General features: G+C 39.7%; 2 protein-coding genes and 1 long non-coding RNA gene across 6 annotated transcripts in view; 2 read left to right on the top strand and 1 right to left on the bottom strand.

Moving 5' to 3' along the window:
* The window catches only part of golga3 (golgin A3), a 16,532-nt gene extending 11,700 nt beyond the window's left edge, over positions 1–4,832 (top strand). For both annotated transcript variants that reach the window (XM_026343570.1, XM_026343569.1), the window contains exons 17-24: positions 271–468; positions 606–722; positions 999–1,138; positions 1,268–1,400; positions 1,657–1,779; positions 1,875–2,039; positions 2,955–3,121; positions 3,255–4,832. In XM_026343570.1, the coding sequence (XP_026199355.1) occupies positions 271–468; positions 606–722; positions 999–1,138; positions 1,268–1,400; positions 1,657–1,779; positions 1,875–2,039; positions 2,955–3,121; positions 3,255–3,444 (1,233 nt within the window). In that variant the 3' untranslated portion in view covers positions 3,445–4,832. The remainder of the gene's footprint in view (positions 1–270; positions 469–605; positions 723–998; positions 1,139–1,267; positions 1,401–1,656; positions 1,780–1,874; positions 2,040–2,954; positions 3,122–3,254) is intronic.
* On the bottom strand, positions 3,468–7,541 carry LOC113150849. Its single transcript, XR_003297687.1, has 2 exons — positions 7,457–7,541; positions 3,468–7,062 (listed from the first exon to the last, which is right to left on the bottom strand). It is a non-coding gene; the product is annotated as an uncharacterized LOC113150849 (long non-coding RNA).
* ankle2 (ankyrin repeat and LEM domain containing 2) lies at positions 7,516–23,107 on the top strand. 3 transcript variants are annotated; one of them, XM_026343573.1, is made up of 13 exons: positions 7,516–7,604; positions 10,596–11,108; positions 12,067–12,255; positions 12,540–12,724; positions 13,286–13,474; positions 13,572–13,694; positions 14,055–14,118; positions 15,916–16,091; positions 16,188–16,294; positions 17,099–17,289; positions 17,760–18,621; positions 19,018–19,149; positions 21,294–23,107. In XM_026343573.1, exons 2-13 carry the CDS (start codon positions 10,607–10,609, stop codon positions 21,502–21,504), a joined length of 2,931 nt encoding a protein of 976 aa, XP_026199358.1. In that variant the 5' UTR covers positions 7,516–7,604; positions 10,596–10,606; the 3' UTR covers positions 21,505–23,107. The 3 variants fall into 3 exon arrangements, with proteins under 3 accessions (XP_026199358.1, XP_026199359.1, XP_026199356.1); XM_026343574.1 differs by lacking the exon at positions 7,516–7,604 and adding an exon at positions 7,610–7,689; XM_026343571.1 differs by lacking the exon at positions 7,516–7,604 and adding an exon at positions 9,526–9,646.

Genomic DNA, 23,107 nt, shown 5'->3' with positions numbered 1-23,107 from the left:
TTAGTGAAAAATTAATGCAACGCTGGACAGAAATAAAGGTTGTGACATTGCAGAAGCTTATTGAAATGATGCCACAGTGAATGTGTGCAAAGCTAAAGGAGGTCCAACGAAATATTAGAGTGTGTGACTTTTTTTTCAGATGAGCAGTGTATTATAAGAACTTTTTTTTCCACTTTATGATACTGATCACAATCTTGTATGAGCAGTATGTTTACACTTTTGCAAACACTCATAGTAAGTTTATTTATTTTAATGACGTTAATTTCACAGCTTCAAGAGTCACGATGCTTTAAGAAGAGGATCCGAAAGTTAGAAGATGCCAACAAGAAGCTAGCACTTGAGCTAGAGCACGAAAAAGGGAAATTAGCTGGATTAGCACAGTCCCACAGTGCACTGCGGGAGCACGCCAACATTTTGGAGTCAGCCTTAGCTAAGAGGGAAGCAGATCTTGTCCAGCTCAATTTACAGGTAAAACAACAGTTTGCATATTACAAATGTGACATTATTTCTTTAAGGTTTCTTAAATTCATCCTAAATAGTTGATTGGTTGATAATTAGAATTTTTGAATAATATAACATTGTTTTCTCATTCATCCTTTCTTCAGGTTCAAGCTGTTTTGAAGCGTAAAGAGGAGGAGGACCAGCAAATGAAGCAGGTGGTACAAACTCTACAGCTCGCCTTGGAAAAAGAGAAATCCAAAGTTATGGACTTGAAAGAACAGGTAGGAGCTCTAGCTCTAACTCAGGATGCAGTACTTCCCTCTCCTCTTTATTTTGTAACTGTAAACTATTTTCATTTTGCCTGTAATATACGTAGAGTTTAATATGCATTTTGTGTTAATTTGTTTTGCACAAGGCTCTTGGAAATATGGATATTTAAAAACTCATTTATAGCTTTCATACTCCACAGCTATTTTCTTTGTGTCATCTGTGTTTGATGTGAAGTTTTTGATTCTACTTGAGTCATTTGGGTTATTGTAATATGATGTATTGTTTAGGTGTCAGCAGCAAAGGCTGAAGCAGCCCACAACAGACGACACTACAGAGCAGCCATGCTAGAGCTTTCAGAAATCAAGAAGGATCTGCAGTCCAAAGAGGACCTGGTCAAAGCTCTGCAGAGTGAAGCCCTTAAACTACAGTATGCGCATTTGTCTAATAAACAATACAGTGGCGACTGACAAATTATTCTTTGAAAAATTAACATTCTGTTGCTAAATATCCATCCGTCTTACATGTGACTTATAGTTGAATATGTCATGGTTCACAGGTCTCAGGATGAGCAGCACACTCAGGAGGTCTCCAAGTTCCAAGAGGAGCTGGCTGAGGCTCACGCACAGCTCCAGATCCTCCAGAAACAATTGGACGAGGAACTGGCCAAGCAGCCCCTCACTAACCAAGAGGTAAGAAGACTGAATAGATCATTGAAATATTTGGCTGATTTACTTTATTTAAATAGCTTGACAAAGAGAAGCCATGATAATTCACCCTTGCTGTTCTAGACATAAGTAAACAAATATAAGTTTGTTTACTTATGTTAATATAATAAACATAGATTATCCTGAGTTGCTCTTTTACACCGTTATCGTTGCCCTGGGATTTTTCATGAAGAGTTTTAGGTTCCCTATTGTCTAAAATCTATTTTATTTGCTCATTCAGGTTGAGGACTTGAAGTGGGAGGTGGAGCAGAGGCAGAGGGATATTGAAGCTCAGAAACAGCAGGTGGAGATGATGGAGCAGTGCCACCAAAGGGAACTGGACAACCTACAGACAGCTCTGCAGGCAAGTATTCATTTGGCTATAAGATGGATACCTTCTCTTTTACAAAAGACAACAACAACAAAAACAACAACAAAAAACATTTTTTTCTGCCTCAGAACATCAAAGTGGAGCTGGAGTCAGTGCAGGAGGAGTTGAGCAGCACCAGGAAGGACAAGTTTATGCTGCAGGCAAAAGTGGGTGAGCTGAGGAACAGCATGAAGACGGTCCTTCTGCAGAACCAACAACTTAAACAGGACTTCAAACAAAGCCGTCTAAGGAAGGTAACAGAGCCCTCTGATCACACAAATTGCAAACTACACATACCATACAACCTTTGACTATGTTGACTGTAGCTACAGAGAGCACTTTATCTAGCAAATTACTAACAGAATTAATGTTCATTAGTGACTGTTTATGTGTTGTTTCTCATTCTAAGCAGTAACTGCAGCAGTCAGCACTGACTGAAAATGAAATGAGAGGCTGCTATCTGAATGTTTGTATGCTGTCATTAGCTAAAGATAAATATTTTCAGAGTTTAGCACATATTGCCAACCTCAGGGTCTAAACTCACCTGTCTTTTATTATTTTTCACATACTCGAGCTTATACTATATAGGCAGCAGAATGCTGCATTGTGGAGCCCATGCAAAGTACCAGGGAAATAAGATACCTCATTTTCAGAAGATACTTGATGACTGCTATCATAACAAGGCCGTGTGCCAATATATTGTTAGGAAAATATAGAAAGCCACTGACTTAATAACTGGACATAACCTTTGATCTTATAGCAGAAATAATGCAACAGTACTGAAACCTGTGTACAGTTTGGAGATGCATGTTGGTTTTGTCAGCATATGGTACATTGAAATTGAGTCTAAAAAGTAAAATATTATTTGGAATATTTAATGCATAAAAATAAAAATCGCACACAATTGAAGGACATTATAACTTGAGTAAAAGTTAATTATATTATTTTGGCATTTCTCACAGAGCAGCAGCCACTTGGACTTCCTATGTTATTACCCAGTTGGGTGTACCAGTTCATTTGTACAGTATGACTAATGCTTACAAAGCCAGCATCCTCCCTCTCTTTAGAGATTTGAAGGTCGATGTCACATATATATATAATGTTAAATAAAAAATGTCTGCTTAAGATGAACGACTAAATGCATCTCTGTAATGATTATGTTGGAGCAGCAGCGCATGGAGCTTAAGAGTGAGGGGAATCCATCCAATCCAGTGACACCAGTCAAGATCCCGGACTGCCCAGTGCCTGCTTCCTTGTTAGACGAGTTGCTGAAACCATCAACTTCAGTGAACAAGGAGCCTCTCAACAACCTGCACAACTGTCTAAGGCAGCTCAAGTAAGCCTATTGTTTCAGACTGAATGGCTGAGTTGAACATAATCAAAATACCCACATGAAGCTTTTTTTTGTGTAGTACTGAACATTTCTCTAAATGCCAGAATACATGTCATGTTTTTCCCCCCTTTCATAGGGAGGAGATGGACAGCCTCCAAAGGCAGATGGAGGAGCACACAGTAACAGTACACGAGTCAATGAGCTCATGGACAAACACAGAGGAGCTTACTCAAGTCAGGCTTGAAAACAACATTTCCAAATCATCAGCAGTGTTAAACGACATGGTGGTTGAAAATAACAATGAAGTGGAACAGCAGCAGTCATAACGGAAGAACTTTTCTCAGGCCAGTAGAGGGAGAGTGGAGTTTTATCCACAAAGGCACTTTTAAAGCCCCTTTTCCCTTTCTCTTTCCTTAACAATTGCTGCCAACATTTGGCGTTCTCCCATCAGCACAGATGTGCATTCGCAGAGTAATACTTTATATACCATAGCTTTATTATTTTCTCTTTATTTCATGGTTATTTCTAATTTTTATTAATGCTGTTATCACATTTTATTTATTTAGAGTTGATGAATTACAGTTCTTAATTTGAACGTTTCTCCAAAAGAATCACTCATCCTCGGTTTTGTCAGCCTTGCTACAAATATGGTCGAGCCAATGTTCCTGTGCTAGGTCAGCAGTTTTACTCACTTAAAGGTATTTAGTCATCACCCCCCTCGTAATATTAGAACAGTGGCTTTTTTGATGCTGGCTGGCATTATTTTAGTGTTTTTGGTGACACAAACAGACCACAAGTCTGTCACCAGAGTGGCTTCGAACTGTTCTTCCATTTCTTTGTGCCTGTGTACGAGTGATGTTACTCATCTATGATTAAACTGACACGGTTATGGCTCCACGTGGTTTCTAAGCAACTTGTGATGGGACACCATCCACTCCTGTTCATGAAGTTAAAAGTCATGCACAATTGTGGTCATTTGTTTGTATTGCCTCTTGCAGTGTTTCTGGCGTTTGTTGTTACCATCACCTTTGGTTCTTAAACTCTAAAAACATTAATCCTGGTTACATATGGAGATGTATTGTTTAGCATGGACTGCAGTAATTTGTACGCAAAAAAAAGCCTTAAGCAATCTTTAATATGCTGTTAAGGACTCCGTCAGTTTGGATGAATATATTTCTGCTGAGAGTGTGTGTGTGCAAAATGTAATATGTTCTTTTGTACATGTGTGCATATCCTTACTGAAGAATGGTTTATTGTAAAATAAGTGGATCCAATCAACTGACATTGCACACTAGATGATCTGAACTATACTGACAGAGAGGAAAAAGTTGTGATCTGAAGTCCAGAAATCTGCTATCAGATGGGTTGTTACATTTGGTACATACTGTATTTACCAAAAAAACAAAAAATGGAACTACCCTGAATCAGATGCTCTACTTGTTTTATGGCTGGTTCATGGAGAAGGGGATGAATTATTTCCAGAGGTTAATATATAAATACACTTCTTTATTGTGTTATTGTACATTCATCATAATTGTTGATATGAAATACAACATATGAAATGAAAACCATAAAGCAAAACTGTAATTTTGGTCCACCTGCACTAAAATAGGTGCTGGAGGGGGAGGGGGGTGGCTCTGGATGGTACAGTAGCTTTCTGCATGCAACTGTCCTCCAGCTACTGTGTTGGTGCTTATTCGCACACTAAAAAAAAATATATATATATATGTATGTTTAGGAATTTCCAAAGGGACAATAAACATTTGGAGGTGAATGCACATTGGGGTTAAGGACAAGCATTGGTACACTGTGTTCTGAAACACATCTTTTGGTCTAATGCTTCTAAACAACCTTTTCACTGTAATGTTAGCAGTTATGTAATAACATTTCGAGGCACCTGCGCTCTATGCATAAACCTTGCTGTATCTATTTTTTTTTCATATTGGGATTGATTAACTTTTGTGTTTGGGAGATGTGATTGTATTGTAAATTGCACTATTCATTGATCAGCTCAACCTTAGCCCCTCTGTGTTGTTTACAAAGACATCATAAAAATTCTTATACTAAGTTCTGCCTTATTTCACCACACTTACAGTCACAGCCAGACATTTCAGCAGTGACAAACTTTACTGCTTCAGTTTTTTACCAAGTCAACAACTTTTAGGCTCTGAAATTCAACCTGTTTTTCGATCTTTAGATCTTAATCAGATTCTTGATCTGATTAGGATCTGAGGAATTTCTTTGGCGATGGAACCAAAATATAAGTGTCTTGGCCTCTGAGTTACTAGTTCCATTGAGAGAAGTTGCTCTTGGAGGATGTTTTTATATCGTTCTTTATTTATGAATTGGTTTTTGACCACAATTGTGAGTGAGCCCTCTCTTTTAGATGACACACATCCATGGTGTCATGATGTTTCACTCGCGGTAGTGTTCACCTTTTCTCACAATGGAAAGTGCATCTTCCTGATGTCCTGAACAGTCGAAAGGGGGCTTTATCAGAGGAAAAACCTGTGCACTAATCTCCTGTTGTCCAATCACACCCGCCTGTTGCCAATCTTGAGCTAGCGCTGCACTGGTGGCGACATGATTCCATAGCTGATACCTCAGGAGGAGACGATCCTGGCGCTTGCTGGACACTCAGACGCCCTGCATTCTTCACTGCAGTTGAACCTCTCTCTCTGAAGGTCTTGATAATCTGGTAAACTGTTTGTTGCAGTGTTCTGAGCAGCACCTTTCTTTGCATGTGGAGAGCAGTCTGCTCTTAAAATATCATTAACATTACTGTGACTTCAAGCCTTAAGGTTTGTGTGATCAAAAGGGGCGTGTGCCGTTTCCCCGATTCTCATGCGACCAGTGGAAATGGGCCTCGCTTTGATGGAATCACATTACTGATTCATTTTGGAGTGCGATTGACAGACAGACAATAAATGCCAAAAGAGAAGTTCTGGTGTTGTAGTAGCCATTACACAGTGAAACACTGATATATAAACATGCGTAAGATAAAGGTGAATAATACATAAAAAAATATACATCTAAACAGAAACAAATTGCTCGTTTAAAGCTGCACAGAGCTGTCAAATCTACTGAAAACAGGAAAACGATTAAGCATGCTGTGTGATTGTATGCTAAGATGAATGTGCAATACCAAGAATGCAATATAATAAAGTTTATTAAGTCTGTCCCATCAGTTATAGTTAAACTGGAGCAGAGTGTCACTGTCAGAATATTGCCATTGTACAGGGTGATACTGTTGGCAGGAATTATCCTGTACATTTGCTTATCACAACGGAGCTGGTGAAGTCTCTGACTGAAACTGCTCTGCAGATGTGCAGAAGATGTGTGCTGCTCTCCATGATGTGTAACAGTTTGTGCAACATCCTCCTCCCCACTGTTCCAAGGGTTCCAGTGACGTCTCCATCACAGAGCCACCCTTCCTGATGAACTTGTATAGTTTGTTGGTGTCAGCACTGGCTGCAACAGGCTGGTAAAAGATTTGCAACATGTTGTTAGACGCATCAAAGGTCTGCTCTTCCTGTAAACAGCCTCCGTGTTGCATTTCCAGTTTAGTCTGTTGTCCAGGTGAACTCTTGGGTATTTGTACCCATCCACAACCTCTACTTCCTGTCCCAAGATGGAGATAGTGGACAAGTTGTCTCTATTCCTCCTAAATTCAGCAACCATCTCCTTGGTCTTGGTCACATGTAAGGTTAGATGATTGGCTGCAAATAAGAAGACTGAGTGTTGTAATGTCAGAGGAGTACAGGGTGAAGAGGAAGAGTGAGGGAACAGTCCCCTGTGGTGCTGATCACCTGCTGAGCCTTACAAACTGTATTCTGTCTGTCAGGTAGACAGGTGGAACACAAATCCAGGAGGAATTGGTGGAGTCAAGCTGAATCTTCAGGAGATTCTTCAGGAGCTGGAGAGGCTGGATTGTTTTAAAAACACTGGAGAAGTCAAAAAACATTAGCAGGTATATGATGGCATCATCACTAGCTGCTACACACCTAAAATGATTGTCCTGAACAGCATAAAACGTATGTCAAGATCTGTCTGCTATGCGAAAGGTGTCCACTAGATGTCAGCAGGCTAAAATGGGCTCTTAAATGAGGCTTCGTGGCTGGGAGTCTTTGAGGGTTCATACTGACTGGTGCTCATCACATTTTCCATAGATTTTCCTTTGCGCATTTGATGATTTGGTAGTTAAATGAGTTTAGCTGAGATTTTTGTGCCAGGGCCAAAATACAATGTAATTTGGATTATTGCCCATGAAGCGCTCTTCAACTCGTTACAATGCTTCTAATCACCCTGAAAAATCTAACAGAAAACAATGTGACTCACCACCAAGTCGCAACTTTTGGCCATAACTGGAGGGCGTCTTTTTGTTCAGGCACCACGTTGGACGGACTCGGGTCCTCGCTCTCTGCATTTTGAAACCGTCGCGGTGAGAAGAGACACCTAGCAACAGTAGCCAGGGAGAGAGGAGGAGGTGGGCATGTATATTAAAATTATAAAATGTTTAGCTAACAGTCCACTACAGTGAACCGGGTTAAATGTTTACGATTGCATGTACGGTAAGAATACAACAACTGTGTTCTTACCATACGTAGTAACGTATGCTATTGCTAACCGGTTGCTTGTGTGATTAGCTTGCTTCCTGCTTTGCTAAATGACTAATGAGTGTTAGCATGCTCGTCAAATACGGGGGAGAATAGTTTATATGGCTAAGCTTCCTCGAATAGTATTGTCATTCTCCTTTAATGAACAGAGGGCTATCTATAACCGATATTTGCTTCCGTTCTTGCATAAATACCTCGCGAATCTCATGCCTCGCTTTGGCTTTCCTGCTACATGCCTGACCAGTTGGCCTGCATACATGAGGTTGCAGCAATAGTAAATTGTGTGAAATCGTCTTTCTAAAACACTACATTTGAATCAATTCACAGTTTGTTTTAATTTTAATTAGGTAAATGTGTTAACGACAAAAACCTTGAGACGTCTGCTGTAAAAGAGCATGATGCTACATTCAAGTCACTGTAAAAGTACGTAAATATAAGCTACGGACTCAAATTACAGTGATGAGCAGTCTTTACAATTTTTTTTTTAACTCAAGGACAATCGATGAGCACTAATATCCGTTTTTTCTAAATATTTGTTGTCACGATCCACCTTACATTTGTGTGCAATATTCTGGTAGAATTACATTTGCATTAACAACACTCTGTTTGGTCAGAAAAAAACACAATTGTGAAAAGATCAAGTAACTTTCGGGTTTAATAGAACACGAACGATTCAGATTTTGTTGTGATGTGGCCTTTGACAGTAAATGTTTGAGTAATGTCATAACAACTGAAAATAAATTTTCATTGTTAAAACATTGGCGTAATGTTGACGGATATCAGGCATAACAATTTCCAACCCGTGTAGCATGACGACATTGAAGTTGCCTTCTAATTCAGCCGCTAAGGGAATAACAAAAGGCAATTTAAAGTTACAGTGCTGGTCGACCGACGCTTCTTTTCTTGTTCCTCTTATTGTTATGAAATCGTGTTAGACATCCTCCTAACCATTTACGCTGCTGAAGACCCACTTTCCAATTTGTACAAAATGCTGTTTTTCACAGCAGACAACACTGACTAGGACACAGATGTGTGACAAATAACACTGCTGTTTTGCATCTACTGTACAAACTGGTTAAAAGATGTTATTGAGGAACATAGCACAACAGTTAGTACACAGGTAAACATGATAATGTATATTATTTTTTGATCAATGTTAATAATTGTAGACCAGAAATACTAAAAGAAATGTTCCTTCTAAAACAGCAGTAGTAAAAGGCACTGGTAGTTACACAACATGACTTCGGAAGAAGCAGTGAGATAGACTGAATTTCATAAAGGTCAGTTCGAGGAAAGCTGACACTAATATACATTTGAGAGGAGAATTAGACTAAAGCCTAATTACATGCGCGATGGTGTCATTGTATTTGAAAAATTCGACTTTTTAAGCAAGAAACAAGAGAACTTAATTGTAATAAAAACAAAACGAAGAATAGTGGACTAGTTTTAAACCGAAAGTTGGGATCAACACGCGTGAAGGGTTTACCTAGAGGTCACTGACGTCGCGAAAACGGTCGCGCAGTGTTGCAACTTAGTTTCCCTTAAATTTGGCCTTAATATTGAAATCTGAAGTTAACTTTAGTGGTTATCACATGATGGTCTAAGTCGCAAACACATGTCACTGTAAAGTGTCTTTCACTAATCTTTCAGTCGCCGATATGTTTTAGAGAGAAATGTGATGGCGTAATGTCGGCGCATGTCACCTTCAAGTCATAGAAAGTTTTGAGTTTTCCCATAGGTGTTGAACGCACCGTGCGCCCTTCCTTGTGAAGTGAGCATGCGCAGAATACGTTGTAAACAATGAGACTGTTCCAGACCGTCTCCAGCTTTGTGTCTGTCCCACAGTTTATCTGTGCAAAACTAACAACGATTTCCCATAGCTCCGCGTATATTAAATACAAAATGTTCCTTGGTAAGTATAGGGACACATTTGTTAATAGATGTCATCACGTAAGCTTTTTTATCGCCATTATCACCACGAAGACGTAGGAAATTTGTTACGTTACAGCCAGAAAACCCACCTCGAATGACATACTTGGGCGTGACAGCATGCGAATGAGCCGATTGATATCGTCAGGATTTATCCAGCTTTCTATATATTTATGATGCATATTTGATAATTCCCTGCAAAGTATGTGCTTGACCCTGTCAGTCTACATTTTCGTTTGAGCAGTCTCCCTCGTGCTAGCTTTGCCAGACACACTCCCCGGCTGCTAAAGCTGACTTGTTATTTAGCAAGCTAGCTAGCAGATGCTAGTCCCACATTAGTTTGTTCTGATAATAGGTCATATGCGGGGTATCATTTCGGTACTAGTAGCACGTGATTTATTGTATTAAAGGAACATATATTTTAAAATACTACAGTAGTGTTTGAGTTATATTTGTATAGCCTACATAGAAATGCTGGCACTGACGGTGGTTAAATCAGCCGGTATTATACATTACAACGTGTAAAACAGTGGATTACGTTTGATATCAATGTAATTTAATATCAGAGCACTTGCATTTTGCAGACTTTAGTTGAAACTAAAAACCTATTGAATTCACTTAACCATTTCAATTTGTCCAGCTTCTTTATTAATGTGCCAATTTTTGTTTTATGAATAATTATCTAGCTGTAGGTCTACACTAAATAGTCACGTAAAGTTGTGTGTTTAGATTGTTTAAAGTAGTAGTTTAAGTAAGAGTTTTCTATATATAGTTATTAATTGTTAGTAACAGAAGTAATTATCTGGAAGGGAAAAACATTGGCAAATTAAAAAATCATGTTATGTCATCCAAATTATCATTCTTCTTTGCCTACTCAGTGGTGGTTTAGTTTATTGACTGGTGGTTATAGTGTAATTTGGGATGTGTTGCAGGGACCTGAAGCATGGAGGAGGTTCTGAGCAGGCTGAGGGGGCTAAGTGCAGATGAACTGCGGGAGGAGTTTGCCCGAGCAGACTTAAAATGTGGCCCCATCACAGCTACCACCCGAGCCACCTTTGAGAGGAAGTTGGCCAGAGTCCTTGCTGGACCAGAGAGCAATGCCACTGAATTGGACACAAGCTCTTCGGCAGGTCTGTTGGGCACTGCTGCATCTGTTGCTGATCATACCAGCCTTGTGTCACGTGACACCTCAGCAGTTGTACCCACCACTGCTGCCACAAGAAACAGCTCACCTGAGGCTGCCAGTGAAGAATTGGACTTCGGCTATGCAGTGGGCCTGAACCCTCCAGAGGAAGAGGAGATTTCTCTAAAGATGACCTCAGACAGCTGTGCTGAAAGCAGTAACTCTCAGTCCAAAACAGAAACTCCTTCTAAACCTGCACAAGTGTCTCCAACATTTTATTATGGAGTATGTCCGCTGTGGGAGGATGTTTTGTCTAGAAGTGGTATGAGAAATCTACCTTTTTTTCTTGTGTGGCGACTTATACATTTGCTGTAGAGATTCAGGTGCAGTCATGAATATTGTTGGCAAAAGTAAATATCCTTTTCTAGTGCCACTTGATATTTGAAACTATGAAAATATGAGCCTACTGCTTGCCTTGTACATCACTTGTAAGTCACTTGCGTCTGCCAAAGACTAAATGTAAATGGTGATGACAGTGGCATTAAGAGAAATATACAGAAACTAGAATAACTAGAACCTCTAATAGACAAACACTGTAATTGTTAATATTCTTAACCAGTCATCTAAATTTCAACTAACAGTCTGAAAAAGTGTTTGTTTTCACCATTAGTTAATGTTCCTATTGTTTGCAAATGTATGTAGTTATAATAGTAAAAAATCTATTGAAAGCGTAAGCATTCATTTCTTTGTTACTGACTTCCAAGCTGCAAAACATGCAATTTTTGTGAGCACTATTATGTTTTTGGCCTCATACTAACTGAGAGCAAAGTCCCTCTTGCTCCTGTTGCTCATTTGTTTATTTATGATACTGCTTTGTCCAGGATCTGGATTTGTTTAGGTGTACTTGCTGCTGTTTTACTCTTAACATCAACATTTGTTTGTTTGTGGATGGATGCTTCTGTTGCCATTTTGTTGGTGGTAAGCAATAGTACAGCAAGACCTGACCTCCCTGCAACAGATTATTGACCTAAATTAATCTCAAAGTACCACAAAAATCTATGCTGTTAATGTTAATGTGCAAAAACACTTATTAAATGCTCATTAAACTATTTATTTGTAGGCTGGCTAGCCAGAAGCACAAATAATGCAAAAATGTTTTAAACATTATAGGAAGCTATATCAACAAATTGTGATAAATTAAACAAGATTAAGCTAGACATCAGGTGATTAAAGAGTTAAAAAAATGGCAGGAAGTGCTGATTTTAGATGTTTCTTTCTAGCCCATGTATACACAGATAAGAAAGATGCCCTTCAAGCTGTAAAGATGATGAAAGGAGCCCGCTTCAAAGCCTTTCCCAATCGTGAGGATGCTGAGAAGTTTGCCAAAGGGATCTGTGACTATTTCCCCTCTCCGAGCAAATCTGCACCCTGTGTATCTCCTGTGAAACCAGGCCTGGCTATTAGTAAAGGTAAGTTAAGATCTTTAAGTTAAGACTTGCCTGTAAAAATGCCCTTAACTGTGCCCTCAAATATTTTATTAGAAATTAAATTTTGGTCTAATCATCTTGTGATGCATTCATCATTTCAGATTTCAGGTGTTTTTTTTTTTTTTGTTGTTGTATGATATTGCTTAATTTTTAATTTTAAGTGGTATACATATAATATTATTTTGATAATGCCAGTTTATTGGTGAAACACATCATGTTGTGTCAACAGTGTCCATCCTTCACTCTCTTCTGCCTTTGCTCACCAGACAATATGGAGGTTGATACAATCAACCGGGAACGGGCAAACAGTTTTAAGAGCCCACGCACCCAGGACCTAACTGCCAAACTGAGGAAAGCTGTGGAAAAGGGTGATGAGGTGGCCTTCAGTGAGCTGGTCTGGAGTAACCCACGCTATCTTATTGGCTCAGGAGATAATCCGACTATTGTGCAAGTGAGTTAGTAACTCACTTTCGGTCTGTTTATTGTAATATTGAGTCAGTTTTCTAGACCTTAAACTAAATAAAAAGCTTAGTTTGTAGAGCATTTGTCTAGGGTTAGTGATTCAATTTCTGGTTATGTGTCGAGGTGAACAAGACACTGAAACTGCTTAGTATCATTGACATCTGTCCAGACGCACAGTTCCTCCAATTTCTGACCACATGTCGAAATGTCCCTGGACAAGACAATGAACCCTGAACCCTTGGTACCTTGAGAATTTCCCAAGGGGAAAAAAGTATGATTTAAAAAAAAATCAATGACAATGTTATTATTATTATAAATAAAGATGCATTTCCTGCTGTCGCTCTACTAATAATAATAGTAATACTAAGCCAAACACTGTCATTTGCTAATACACAAAGTCTTGTCTGCACTAGCACCAACCTTCCAGCTAAATGCCCTCATTGAGCTTGGTTTTGCTAAAATGTACTTTAAAATATAACCTGGCACATGTCTATATAAGGTTTCATTAAAAAAATTTAATGTTGAATGTCCCACTGTTTTGTCTGGTCAGGAGGGGTGCCGGTATAATGTCATGCACGTGGCGGCCAAGGAGAACCAAGCAGGAATCGCCCAGCTGCTGTTGGACACCGTGGAAAACCCAGAGTTTATGCGCCTCATGTATCCAGACGACCAGGAAGCCATGTTGCAGAAACGTATCCGCTACATTGTAGATCTTTACCTCAACACACCAGATAAAGCTGTAAGTTCTTTTACTGTATCCACTAAAATAGATGAGGTCAGACTGGTTCCAAAAGTGTTCTCATTGTATAATTATTCTGTTTAACTGTATGTTTCAGGGGTTTGAAACGCCACTCCATTTTGCCTGTAAGTTTGGGTGCCCAGAAGTGGTCAATGTCCTTTGCTCCCATCCTGACATCCATAAGAACTGTAAGAACAAGGATGGCCAGAGGCCTTGTGATGTAAGGAGTTAAAATTTTCTTAACCTTATTAACATACACTGACTAAGAAAATATTCCACACGGACTGGGGTGGTGTTGCTTGAGGTCATTACACAGAATGTGTACACAGAGCTATCTAGCAACTACTCAGCTTGCAGAACACTGCTGAACACTGACATCCTGGCAGCCGTTGCTGACAAGTTGCCCTTATGCTCACTCTTATTTTTTGAAGTTGGGATCTTTAGGTTACTTTTCAAATCTTTTTGCAACAATCACTCACTGCACATTGTAAGCTAAACTTAGATGAGCAAATCCTTTTTTCAATCTAGCAATAGCTGTATGCCTGTACATGTCATTAACTCTCTTTCCCCTATTCCACAGCTCATTTGTAGCAGAAAAAATAAAACCCAAGAAGTGAAGCAGAAGATAAGTGACTATTTGGAGGGTAAGCTCAACTCCATTTCTTTCAAAAGTTTTTGTTCCTGTTCTCTCTTATGTCCTGAGGGACACAGTCAAGCACCATTTAGTATACATGCACACAGAGCAGCCTGGTTAAATTGAAGCAGCATGTTGCATTATAGTTTGGATTTGGCTATGCCCTAAGTTTCAGCCAAATAGGCAAAACACAATCATTAACTAAGCTGAAATCGTTCGATGTTCTTGTAAGTAGCCACGGGCAATTTAAAGCTCAGGCCTCTGAACAAATGTCACGTTTTAATGTAGGATTAGGGGGTAACTGTGTCATAAAACCTTTTCTTGAGTGCAAAATACTGTAAACAACCATAGCAGAATCTAGGAGGGATGAGGTGAGGGAGAGCTCAAAAAGTCAAACATTGGTGTTTTCAAGAAAGCTTGAAATGACAAAGCAGGCAAGTCATGCAATTGGATAATAAACTGTGGACAATAAACTGTCATCTAGGGTAAAAATATGATTAGACATCATGTCTCTGAGGTTTTTAGCAAAATAACCTCTGTCTTGACCAAATATATGAATATAGAAAATTAGAGGACATAAATTCCTTTATGTCGTTTAAGCATGCTTGAAGTTTAATTAAATGATGATATAAATATAGCTTGGAAAAGAAACGGTCCAAGCACAGACCCCTGTGGTACTCCATAGCTAACTTTGGTGTGCATGTAAGACTCACCATTTATCTGATAGATAAGATTTAAACCATCCTAATGCTGTTCCTTTAATATCAATGACGTGTTCCAGTCTGTGTAATAGAATGTTGTGATCTATAGTGTTGAATGCAGCACTAAGATCTAACAAGACGAGTATAGAGAGAGAACCATTAGCCAAGAAGGGGAGAAACAGATGTCCTTGCTGCAAAATGCCAACTTTGAAAATGATTAAATACCAGGGTTGTTGTTGCAGCTGTCAGAAATGGCTACAAGAGTGTCCACCTTGTCACCTGCTGTACAGCAGCAGCACTGTAGTAGCCTAGATTCTGTAAATCCATTTATACATGCAACAGATCAGTAAAAACTCTATTTCTGACTTATTTATTAAGCATTAAGATTTGTTTTGGGCAATTGTACAACCTTTTCACAACAGCCTCTAGTGAAGAGGCAGACAGGAAACATAGGAAAAGCGAAGGGGTATGACAAGCAGCAAAGATCTTCAGATGGACTTGAGCCTGGGACAATGCAATTATGTGTCATGCAATGTAAGAATTCCCCTTCTAAGGCGTCCTAGCTGACAGATTTTAACTGTACAGTTAGAGAAGATGCTGTTTCCTGATTTTACTATGTGCGTTGGAGCAGACAGACAGTGCAGTGAGAGAAAGGATCTTTTCCACAGCATGAACTGTCTGACGTTTGTAAAAGTGGCAGTAAAAGCAATTTGTAGTGTGGTATGTTGTTCTCTTGGAGAGAGATGTAATAACGCATTAATGAGGTGAATATTGTACAGTAGGCTTTGTTTGTTGTGGTTAGTTTTGATTTAGTAGCAGTGCTAAATAGTGAACAAGGGCTGGGTTTGGATTAATCTGACAGTCGTGGTATAAGATTTACTGAATTTGGTGTGTAAACGTGGCATTTGCAATGACGTTTTGCATAACTTATGTTTTTACTCACTGTCTTGTGCACATCATCACATCTAATAGACATTTGGCAACACACAACATTAGATTTTGTATAGAAGTATAGTTCTCACTGGTGCAACGCTCAGTATCTCATTGCTTTGTGAAGTGAAACTCAAGCCGAAGATCAAAACCTTAAAATGTCTGTTGCTTTACAGACCGCTGCTACATCCCTTTGCTGAGGGCAGCCGACAACACCTCTCAGCCCATCATTGGTGCTCCATGGTCACCCGAATCCTCAGAAAGTCTTTCGCTTATCCAGCGACACACAAAAAGCCCCATGGACCCGGTGATGACCGTCACAGCTTTTGCTGGTCCACTAAGCCCCTCCAAAGCAAGTTTTAAACCCTAAATCCACTTTTGTCTTTCTGTGTTTTTAGCAAAGTCATCAAGTATAGAGACACATTGTGTCTGTAACCTTCTCCTATAGGCAGATGACTTTCGGCGGTTTTGGAAGACACCACCCAGAGATAGGGCTGACCTTTTCCACAACATTTTTAAGTCTGATCCTGACCGTGGAGCAGAGAGAGTGGGCAGGTAAATCCAGCACTCCACTGTTTTGCTATTTTCTTCATACTTGAGATCTGTAACTTTCTGCATGTCCTCAGGCAGCTAAACAAGGTTTAACCATAGCATGATACTACTGGGTTCATTGCTGTGGAGGGTGATGCATGAAGAGCATACAGGGATCAAATAGTAGAGTAAATGTGTCTTCTGAGATTATGAACATGTTGGAGCATGTGTTGCACACCCTGGGTTCAAATCATAAAAAAAAAACACTTGATGTACAAAGTACAAAGTGCAACAGAATGAATCTCCTACTTAGTACTATTTGTACTGTAAGACATTTGACCACTAAATTGCTCGGCCATATGCAGTTTTGTTAGCATGTGATGTTAATACAGGTAATTAAAACTCTCTTTTTCCCTGCCGTAACTGCTGTGTTCAGAGCTTAACAATAGGGGTGTGAAAGAGTAATAAAGAGCAGGGCTGCTGCTATATACAGTCTATGCTACTCACACTCTCCCACAGACACATACACCTGGGCCCCTCCAGTATTACTGCAACACATGATATTTGACCCAAATGGTTTTAATCATGCTTGTAGTGACTATCAATGTTCTGCCAAACAACCACACTTGCTTGAGTGGTGGACAGTCAGATCCCCAATGCTTTGTGTCTGCATAGCCATGTCCCCTGCAGTCGTCGTAACTTCATTCTTTTGTGGCATTTTTTTATATGTTCTGAGTGTGTATTTAGCCTTTAAAAATTGGAGAACTCTGTATGATATGGCTCATTTGTCTATGTAATAATGGAAGTCATCCTCATCTGTATTTACAGAGGCCTGGCTCATGAAATGGGCTACCCATGGGCTGAGTACTGGGACTTCCTGGAGAGTTTTGTGGATCTGTCATCGACTGAGGGGCTGCGCAAGCTGGAAGAGTATCTGAGCAAGAAGGATTTCAGCTCACGGGTTCATGAGGAGGCTGGGGAGAACGAGACCAGCAATAGGTTCAAAACACCTTCTCCAGGTACCTGCTATATCAGGAAAGCTGCAGTTCCTGAAAAAAGTATTAATTGCTGAAATGTGAACCAGGGCGTTTAATTTTTCCTGACTTTACCAGACGCGTTCTGTTTTTAATATCTTCTTCATTTTAGTCATGTACTTCAACACTTGGTGGGGACAAGTGTGAGCAGCATGTGGGAGAAGTACCATTATCAAATCTGGTTTCACTTCACCATCTGCATGTGCATGTTTTAAACCCTACTTTATTCCTTTACCACAGTTGTAAATGAGTTTCTAGTTCACATTTCACATCATCCTCTCTGACTGAATGTGTCAACTGGTGTTGTTTTTCAAGGTAACGTTCTCAGATAGGTAAATAGAGAGAGATTTTTATTTATTAATTTCATTAATGAGAATGAATGAAATTAATTAATGAGATTTACATCATCACATTCAATTGTAATAATGCCTTGTTACAATCCTTCCTGGTTTCAGGTAAGCCTAAAAAATTCTGCAACTCCATCTCTGTTGGTGCCTTCCTGGATGAGGGTGATGACATCAGCCTTGAGGAGATGAAGAACCGGCAGAATGCAGCACTGACCAGCATCACTTCATCTGTTGCATCAAAGGACGGCCTAAAGGGAGCCGTGGGTGGCCGCATTCTTCCCATCACGCTGCACCACCGCGGGGCAGACCTGATTGAGACTGCAGCAGAACGGGACCTGTTGTGCTGCTGTGACGATGGCCTCCTTTCACCTGGTGTTGTTTGCAAAAATGGGGTGTGCTCCTCCTCCAGAGATAGAACTCACAATGGAGACAAGGTATCACCTCGAACATCCCCGTCCTCCTCCTGCCTGTTGTCGCCCATCTCCAACCTCATGGTGGAGTTTGAGCGCATGTCACTGCAAGAACCAATCGACAGCCCCACTAGCTGCAGGGAGAGGAAGAGCAGTGGTGGGAGCCGGCACAGGGACCTCCGAGACTCCTACAGCTCTTCATCTGCCACAGACTTGAGCTCTGGGCTGAATCGCCTTTCTCTTGGTCACAGCAGTCAGGAAAGTGAGGCTGTGGAAGGCCCAAGCTGGAGAACAGAGGGAGGAAGTACCGAGGAGAGGCGCAGCAGTAGCAGCTCAGAGGAGTATTTTGAAGCAAAGGAGAGTCTTGAGGTGCTGGGCAGGACTAGGGGGTCTGTATCAGGGGGGCGCAACTTCTGTGCTAGGTCCAAGTCATGGGACCATGGAGGGAGGGACCTGAGCAGCTCAGGATCATCTGGGTCCTCCTATAAGTCCTTAGATAACTCCCAGGAGTTTCTACCCAGGACTCCGCCGCACATTAGAAGAGGACTTTTTATTGATGGGTAAGTCACAGTGGTTTGTCTGCACAGAGCGTAACTGGATCATAGATAGAGAAGACCTTTACAGCTAGACAGTCCCTTTCCTATTGATTCCCTAAATGGTGTGTTAATATCTTTAGATTCATATTGTAATTGGAGATATGCTCTGTTCTGTTTTGCATTGTTGTCTCTTATTCTAGTCTAGAAACTAGCTAACTCTACTGCTGATTATTAGGAAACGGAAGGGAAGTTTACAAAGGGTTTGCCAACTTATGAGTGAACTTATGTACTACTAATAGTTAGTATTTGCTACTCTAATGTGCACATTTCCACCTTGGGGATCAATAAATTGCTAAACTTGTGATGTTTCTGTGATAGAGTAGAACCTGCGTGTGTGATTCATTTTCCATGTTCTCTTAGGGATTCGCCAACCAGGTTGGACAGAGAGGTCTTGTCAGCAATAGAAAGCGTAGATGTTGATCCTCAGAAGTTTCCCAGCATTCATAAGTGGAAGAGCACAATGGCATCATATTCTACATCGGACATGCAGAGGTCAGTAGGCTTGTTTTCATAATGATTGTTGTTCCATTTTACTTTTTCCCAGAGGAGCACGTATGCTCCTAAGCTGAAAAATCCAGGGCAGCATAATTAATTTTGTTCAACTAGTACTTTATCAATGATTAGTTCTTTATTGGGTTTTATAACAAAAACTAACTTATTAATTATTATTTTAAACCAGAATAAATTCAGAACCATATTGAAATGTATCTACATTCAAATCTAATATTATTTTATGTAGAGTAGCAACAAAAACATCTGAAACTACTTTAACATTTTGGAGCTGTGTACACAGCAATACTGTACTGTACAAAAATTTATTTTACCACATTTCTACCAGTGAAGTTAGGGCAAATACAGAGGACAGTTCAACAGCAGTGTCTTTCACAATGATCATATCGCTGAATCAACATGTTCAAAACAGCTTCAAACTAAACTGAACACTGTCGCCTTCATGTAGGAGGATTTAGTGTATGACGGTAGGATTAGACTTGGCTGTAGGTGTCCCTCATAAATTGACAACTTGATAATTAATTTCTACAACAGTAAAGTCACAATGCTAGACTGGAGACTGGTTGTTGTTATTTTATGCAATATTTTATATATAAGTGGTGGTTTCTTACATTTCTCTTATTGGGTTTTTCCTTATTGTACATGCACAGACCTGTTCGGCCAAATAATTGTAGATTCTAAAGCTTTAATTGACTAACAAAACAGAACAAGCATACTGCAGACTCTAAAATGATTTGGGGGCAAAGTTTTGCTGTTATACTGACTAGAACCCTAAGGAATTACAGCTCTTTATAAAAATAGTTCGGACATGCCCAAAATGTAGATCAGTTGTTTATAAATAATTAAAACCTACATTTTAAAATATTAATATAAAAAAGGTCTCACACTCTAATATTTCATTGGACAACTTTTAGCTTTAATTCCATCCCAAAGATTCTCAATGAGGTTAAGGTCTGGACTCTGTGGAGGCCAATCCATGTGTGAAAATGATGTGTCAGGTTCCCTGAACCACTGTTTCACATCCAATGAATCCTTTGTCATCTTGGAATATGCCCATACCATCAGGAAAGATAAAATTGATGGAATAACCTGGTCATTCAGTATATTCAGGTAGTCAGCTGACCCCATTCTTTGGACACATAACGTTGTTGAAGTTAGACCTGATCAACTGCAGCAAACCCAGATCATAGCACTGCCCCCACGGGCTTATACAGTAGGCACTAGACATGATGTGTGCATCACTTCACCCACCTCTCTTCTTACCGTGATACTCCCATCACTCTAGAACAAGATAAATCTGGACTCATCAGACCACATTACCTTCTTCCATTGGACAGTTCTTAACCCAGTTTCAGCAGTTTCGATTCGTGTCATATTATTTGACCCTTCTGAAACAGATTAACATCTTTTCCACGACCACAGGATGTGTCTTCAGACATAGTTGTTTAAGAAATGAGAAGTTACTCACTGCATCAGTTAGAGTTAAATAACTGTAACAAGGATAAGGGAAACCTTATCTTTATCCTTGTTACAAGCTGAACCATAATCATCCATGCAGTAATTATCCAGTGGGAGGGTCTTACCTATTTGCTCGTTAAAACCAGGTGACTTTTTTTTTTTGTAGATTAGCGGTGTATTTTAAAAATGAAATGAAATGAAAAACTGAAACCAGGGTCATGTCTAACACTGTGTTGCGTTTAGTTTTTATAAATTAGTAAAAATCTTTCTTTGCCACATTTTTCACCTATTGAAAGTTTGTTTTTCAGTACAAATTTGAAAAAAGTTTGCAGCAAAAGTAAAAAATAGTTTCACTGGTATGTAATTTACTAACTAAAATATAAATATCTGCATAAACAAAAAGAAAGTTACTGAATTTATTTAATTTTTTTTTATTTTTTTTTTCACATAAATTCTGAGAAATTAGGTTTTTGAGGTCATTCTCTCCTTGATCCTAACAAGGCCTGAACATTTACGAGTTCTGCAGAAACCTTATCCACGAGGCACACATGGACCAAATCTGGACTAGACTCATGTTCATGTCATCAACAGTGTTCAAAATTCTTTTGGAAGTTAAAGTGTTAAAGTTAAAGTGTGTCCACTCATTGGTGTTGATGTATGTTGTCTAGCTGGCCCAGCCCTGCAGTGGTAAAACCCAGACTCAGGATGCAGCATCAGACTCCCGGCTCCCCGGTCAGCAGCCTGATGTCTCCCAGTGGTCGCTTCAGTCCCGCCCGGCACGCCGCCTCACCAGATTTCAGCCCTAGTCGTTACAGCCCTGCCAATGCTAGCTACATTCAGCGCATCCGCCTCAAGCACTTAAACGACCCGCCAATCTAACTGCCCCGCTTTCCATCACTTTGGCCATAGCTTCTTCAAACCTTAACTCTGCTCTTCCCTCCCCACTACAAACCCAGCTGCTCTGAGGTGGCTACACCTGAGACCACATACAGAAATATGCACAACTGTTTGGAAGACATGGCTCGATGATGTGTGGTACTGCTCCTATGTAACAGGAATTCTCATCACGTTGGGTTGTGATGTACACTCGAGACTTTAAAAAGAAAAAAAAGAAACCTTGATCATTTATGTACTGTATGGGTGTGGATCATGTTGAATTGATGGTAATGTTATTTGTGGCAAGTGTGAAGCACCTGTATCATAACCTGAGTCAACTTTTTTGAATATTGTGAATTCAAGCCGCACTCCCCAAAGTTAGCTGGTCACTAAAACCTTAGTGTGGAATCATCTACAGGATTCAGTCACTGAAGATGTTCTTAAAACAAAAAAGTACAATGTCAATATTTTAAAAATTATTTTTTGTATGTTGGTCAGTAGCACAAATTTAAATGTTTTTATTAATGGTGTTAATAAAACTGTTTTTCCTCAGTTCAGGAATTGCCTTAATTTTCTGAAATGTTGGACCAGTTCTGTCAGTTTTCATCGTCACAGACGATTACATCCCAAATGGAAAAAACTGATTAGTCTGACATCGTCCATGTTTTTATTTTGTTCTTCAATAAATGCATACATTTTCCCATCTTTTCTCGGTGGTTCCTGAACATGTCTTGACTTCCTTTCTGCCACTAACAGCGGCCTTAGACTGTGCAGGGTTTTTTTTTTTCTTTTTTCTGAAATATCTTTAAATCGCAGGCATCTCCCGCAGTGTGTGAATGACAAAACAAACCCATCACTTAGGTATGTCAACTTTGTCTTGTCTGGACTAGAGCTTAAAATTGTCCAGTGTAAGACCACCTTGACGTTGACAGATTTTAACTAGCTCCACAACAAAACTTTCATAGAGTTAATAGTTCATAGTGTGGCATACTTGGCCATCTTGTTAACAAAGCCTTAAGCTTACAGAGAAAACACCTGATTAGCTGAGAGCTGCAGGCTGGATGTTGATTCCCAGTGGGGTCGGCAGCACTTGCGACGTTTTTCAAACGATGAAAGTGTTTTGAGTGTTAATACAAAACGTTGTGCTAATAGAGCTTCAATTTGTGAATTAGCTCACAGTAAACCAGGCAGGTTCCTACAGTTCCCCACATGTGAAGTCTAATGGTGGAATGTAAACGTACTAACAAAAACCTGCTGGATCCAAATTTGTAACTTAGGGATAAATTCACTGCTGTATGAGGTCTCATCAGTTATGTGTCGGACAAAAATGGCCAGTCAGAAACTTTCAGTTTGCCACTCTGTTTTGGATGAGAGGAACAAGTGCTCTGAATGTAAATTTTTTGTGAACTACACCTTTATCTGAGAGCACAGAATACTTCAGTGAAACGATTGTATCGTCATCCTCACGCTCTCAGGTGACAGCAGATCTAATTCTGGTCGATGAATGTTTATGAATGTGGAACTTTGCAAAAATGCACCTACAAAACTTAAAACATGCTTCTTGTGCTTTGAGCATTCTGTGCTTTATTAAAAATCTCAAAACTTT

Source organism: Anabas testudineus, chromosome 9 (genome assembly GCF_900324465.2).
Source record: "Anabas testudineus chromosome 9, fAnaTes1.2, whole genome shotgun sequence".
NCBI lineage: Eukaryota > Metazoa > Chordata > Actinopteri > Anabantiformes > Anabantidae > Anabas > Anabas testudineus.
This window is presented reverse-complemented; position numbering and strand designations above follow the sequence as displayed.

Bases quoted from the DNA above. Each gene is read 5' to 3' on its own strand.
- ankle2 (XM_026343573.1), top strand. From the start codon at position 10,607: ATGGAGGAGGTTCTGAGCAGGCTGAGGGGGCTAAGTGCAGATGAACTG. The intron at 13,695-14,054 runs GTAAGGAGTTAA...CCTATTCCACAG, and splicing joins ATGGCCAGAGGCCTTGTGAT to CTCATTTGTAGCAGAAAAAA. The intron at 16,295-17,098 runs GTAAATCCAGCA...CTGTATTTACAG, and splicing joins GGAGCAGAGAGAGTGGGCAG to AGGCCTGGCTCATGAAATGG.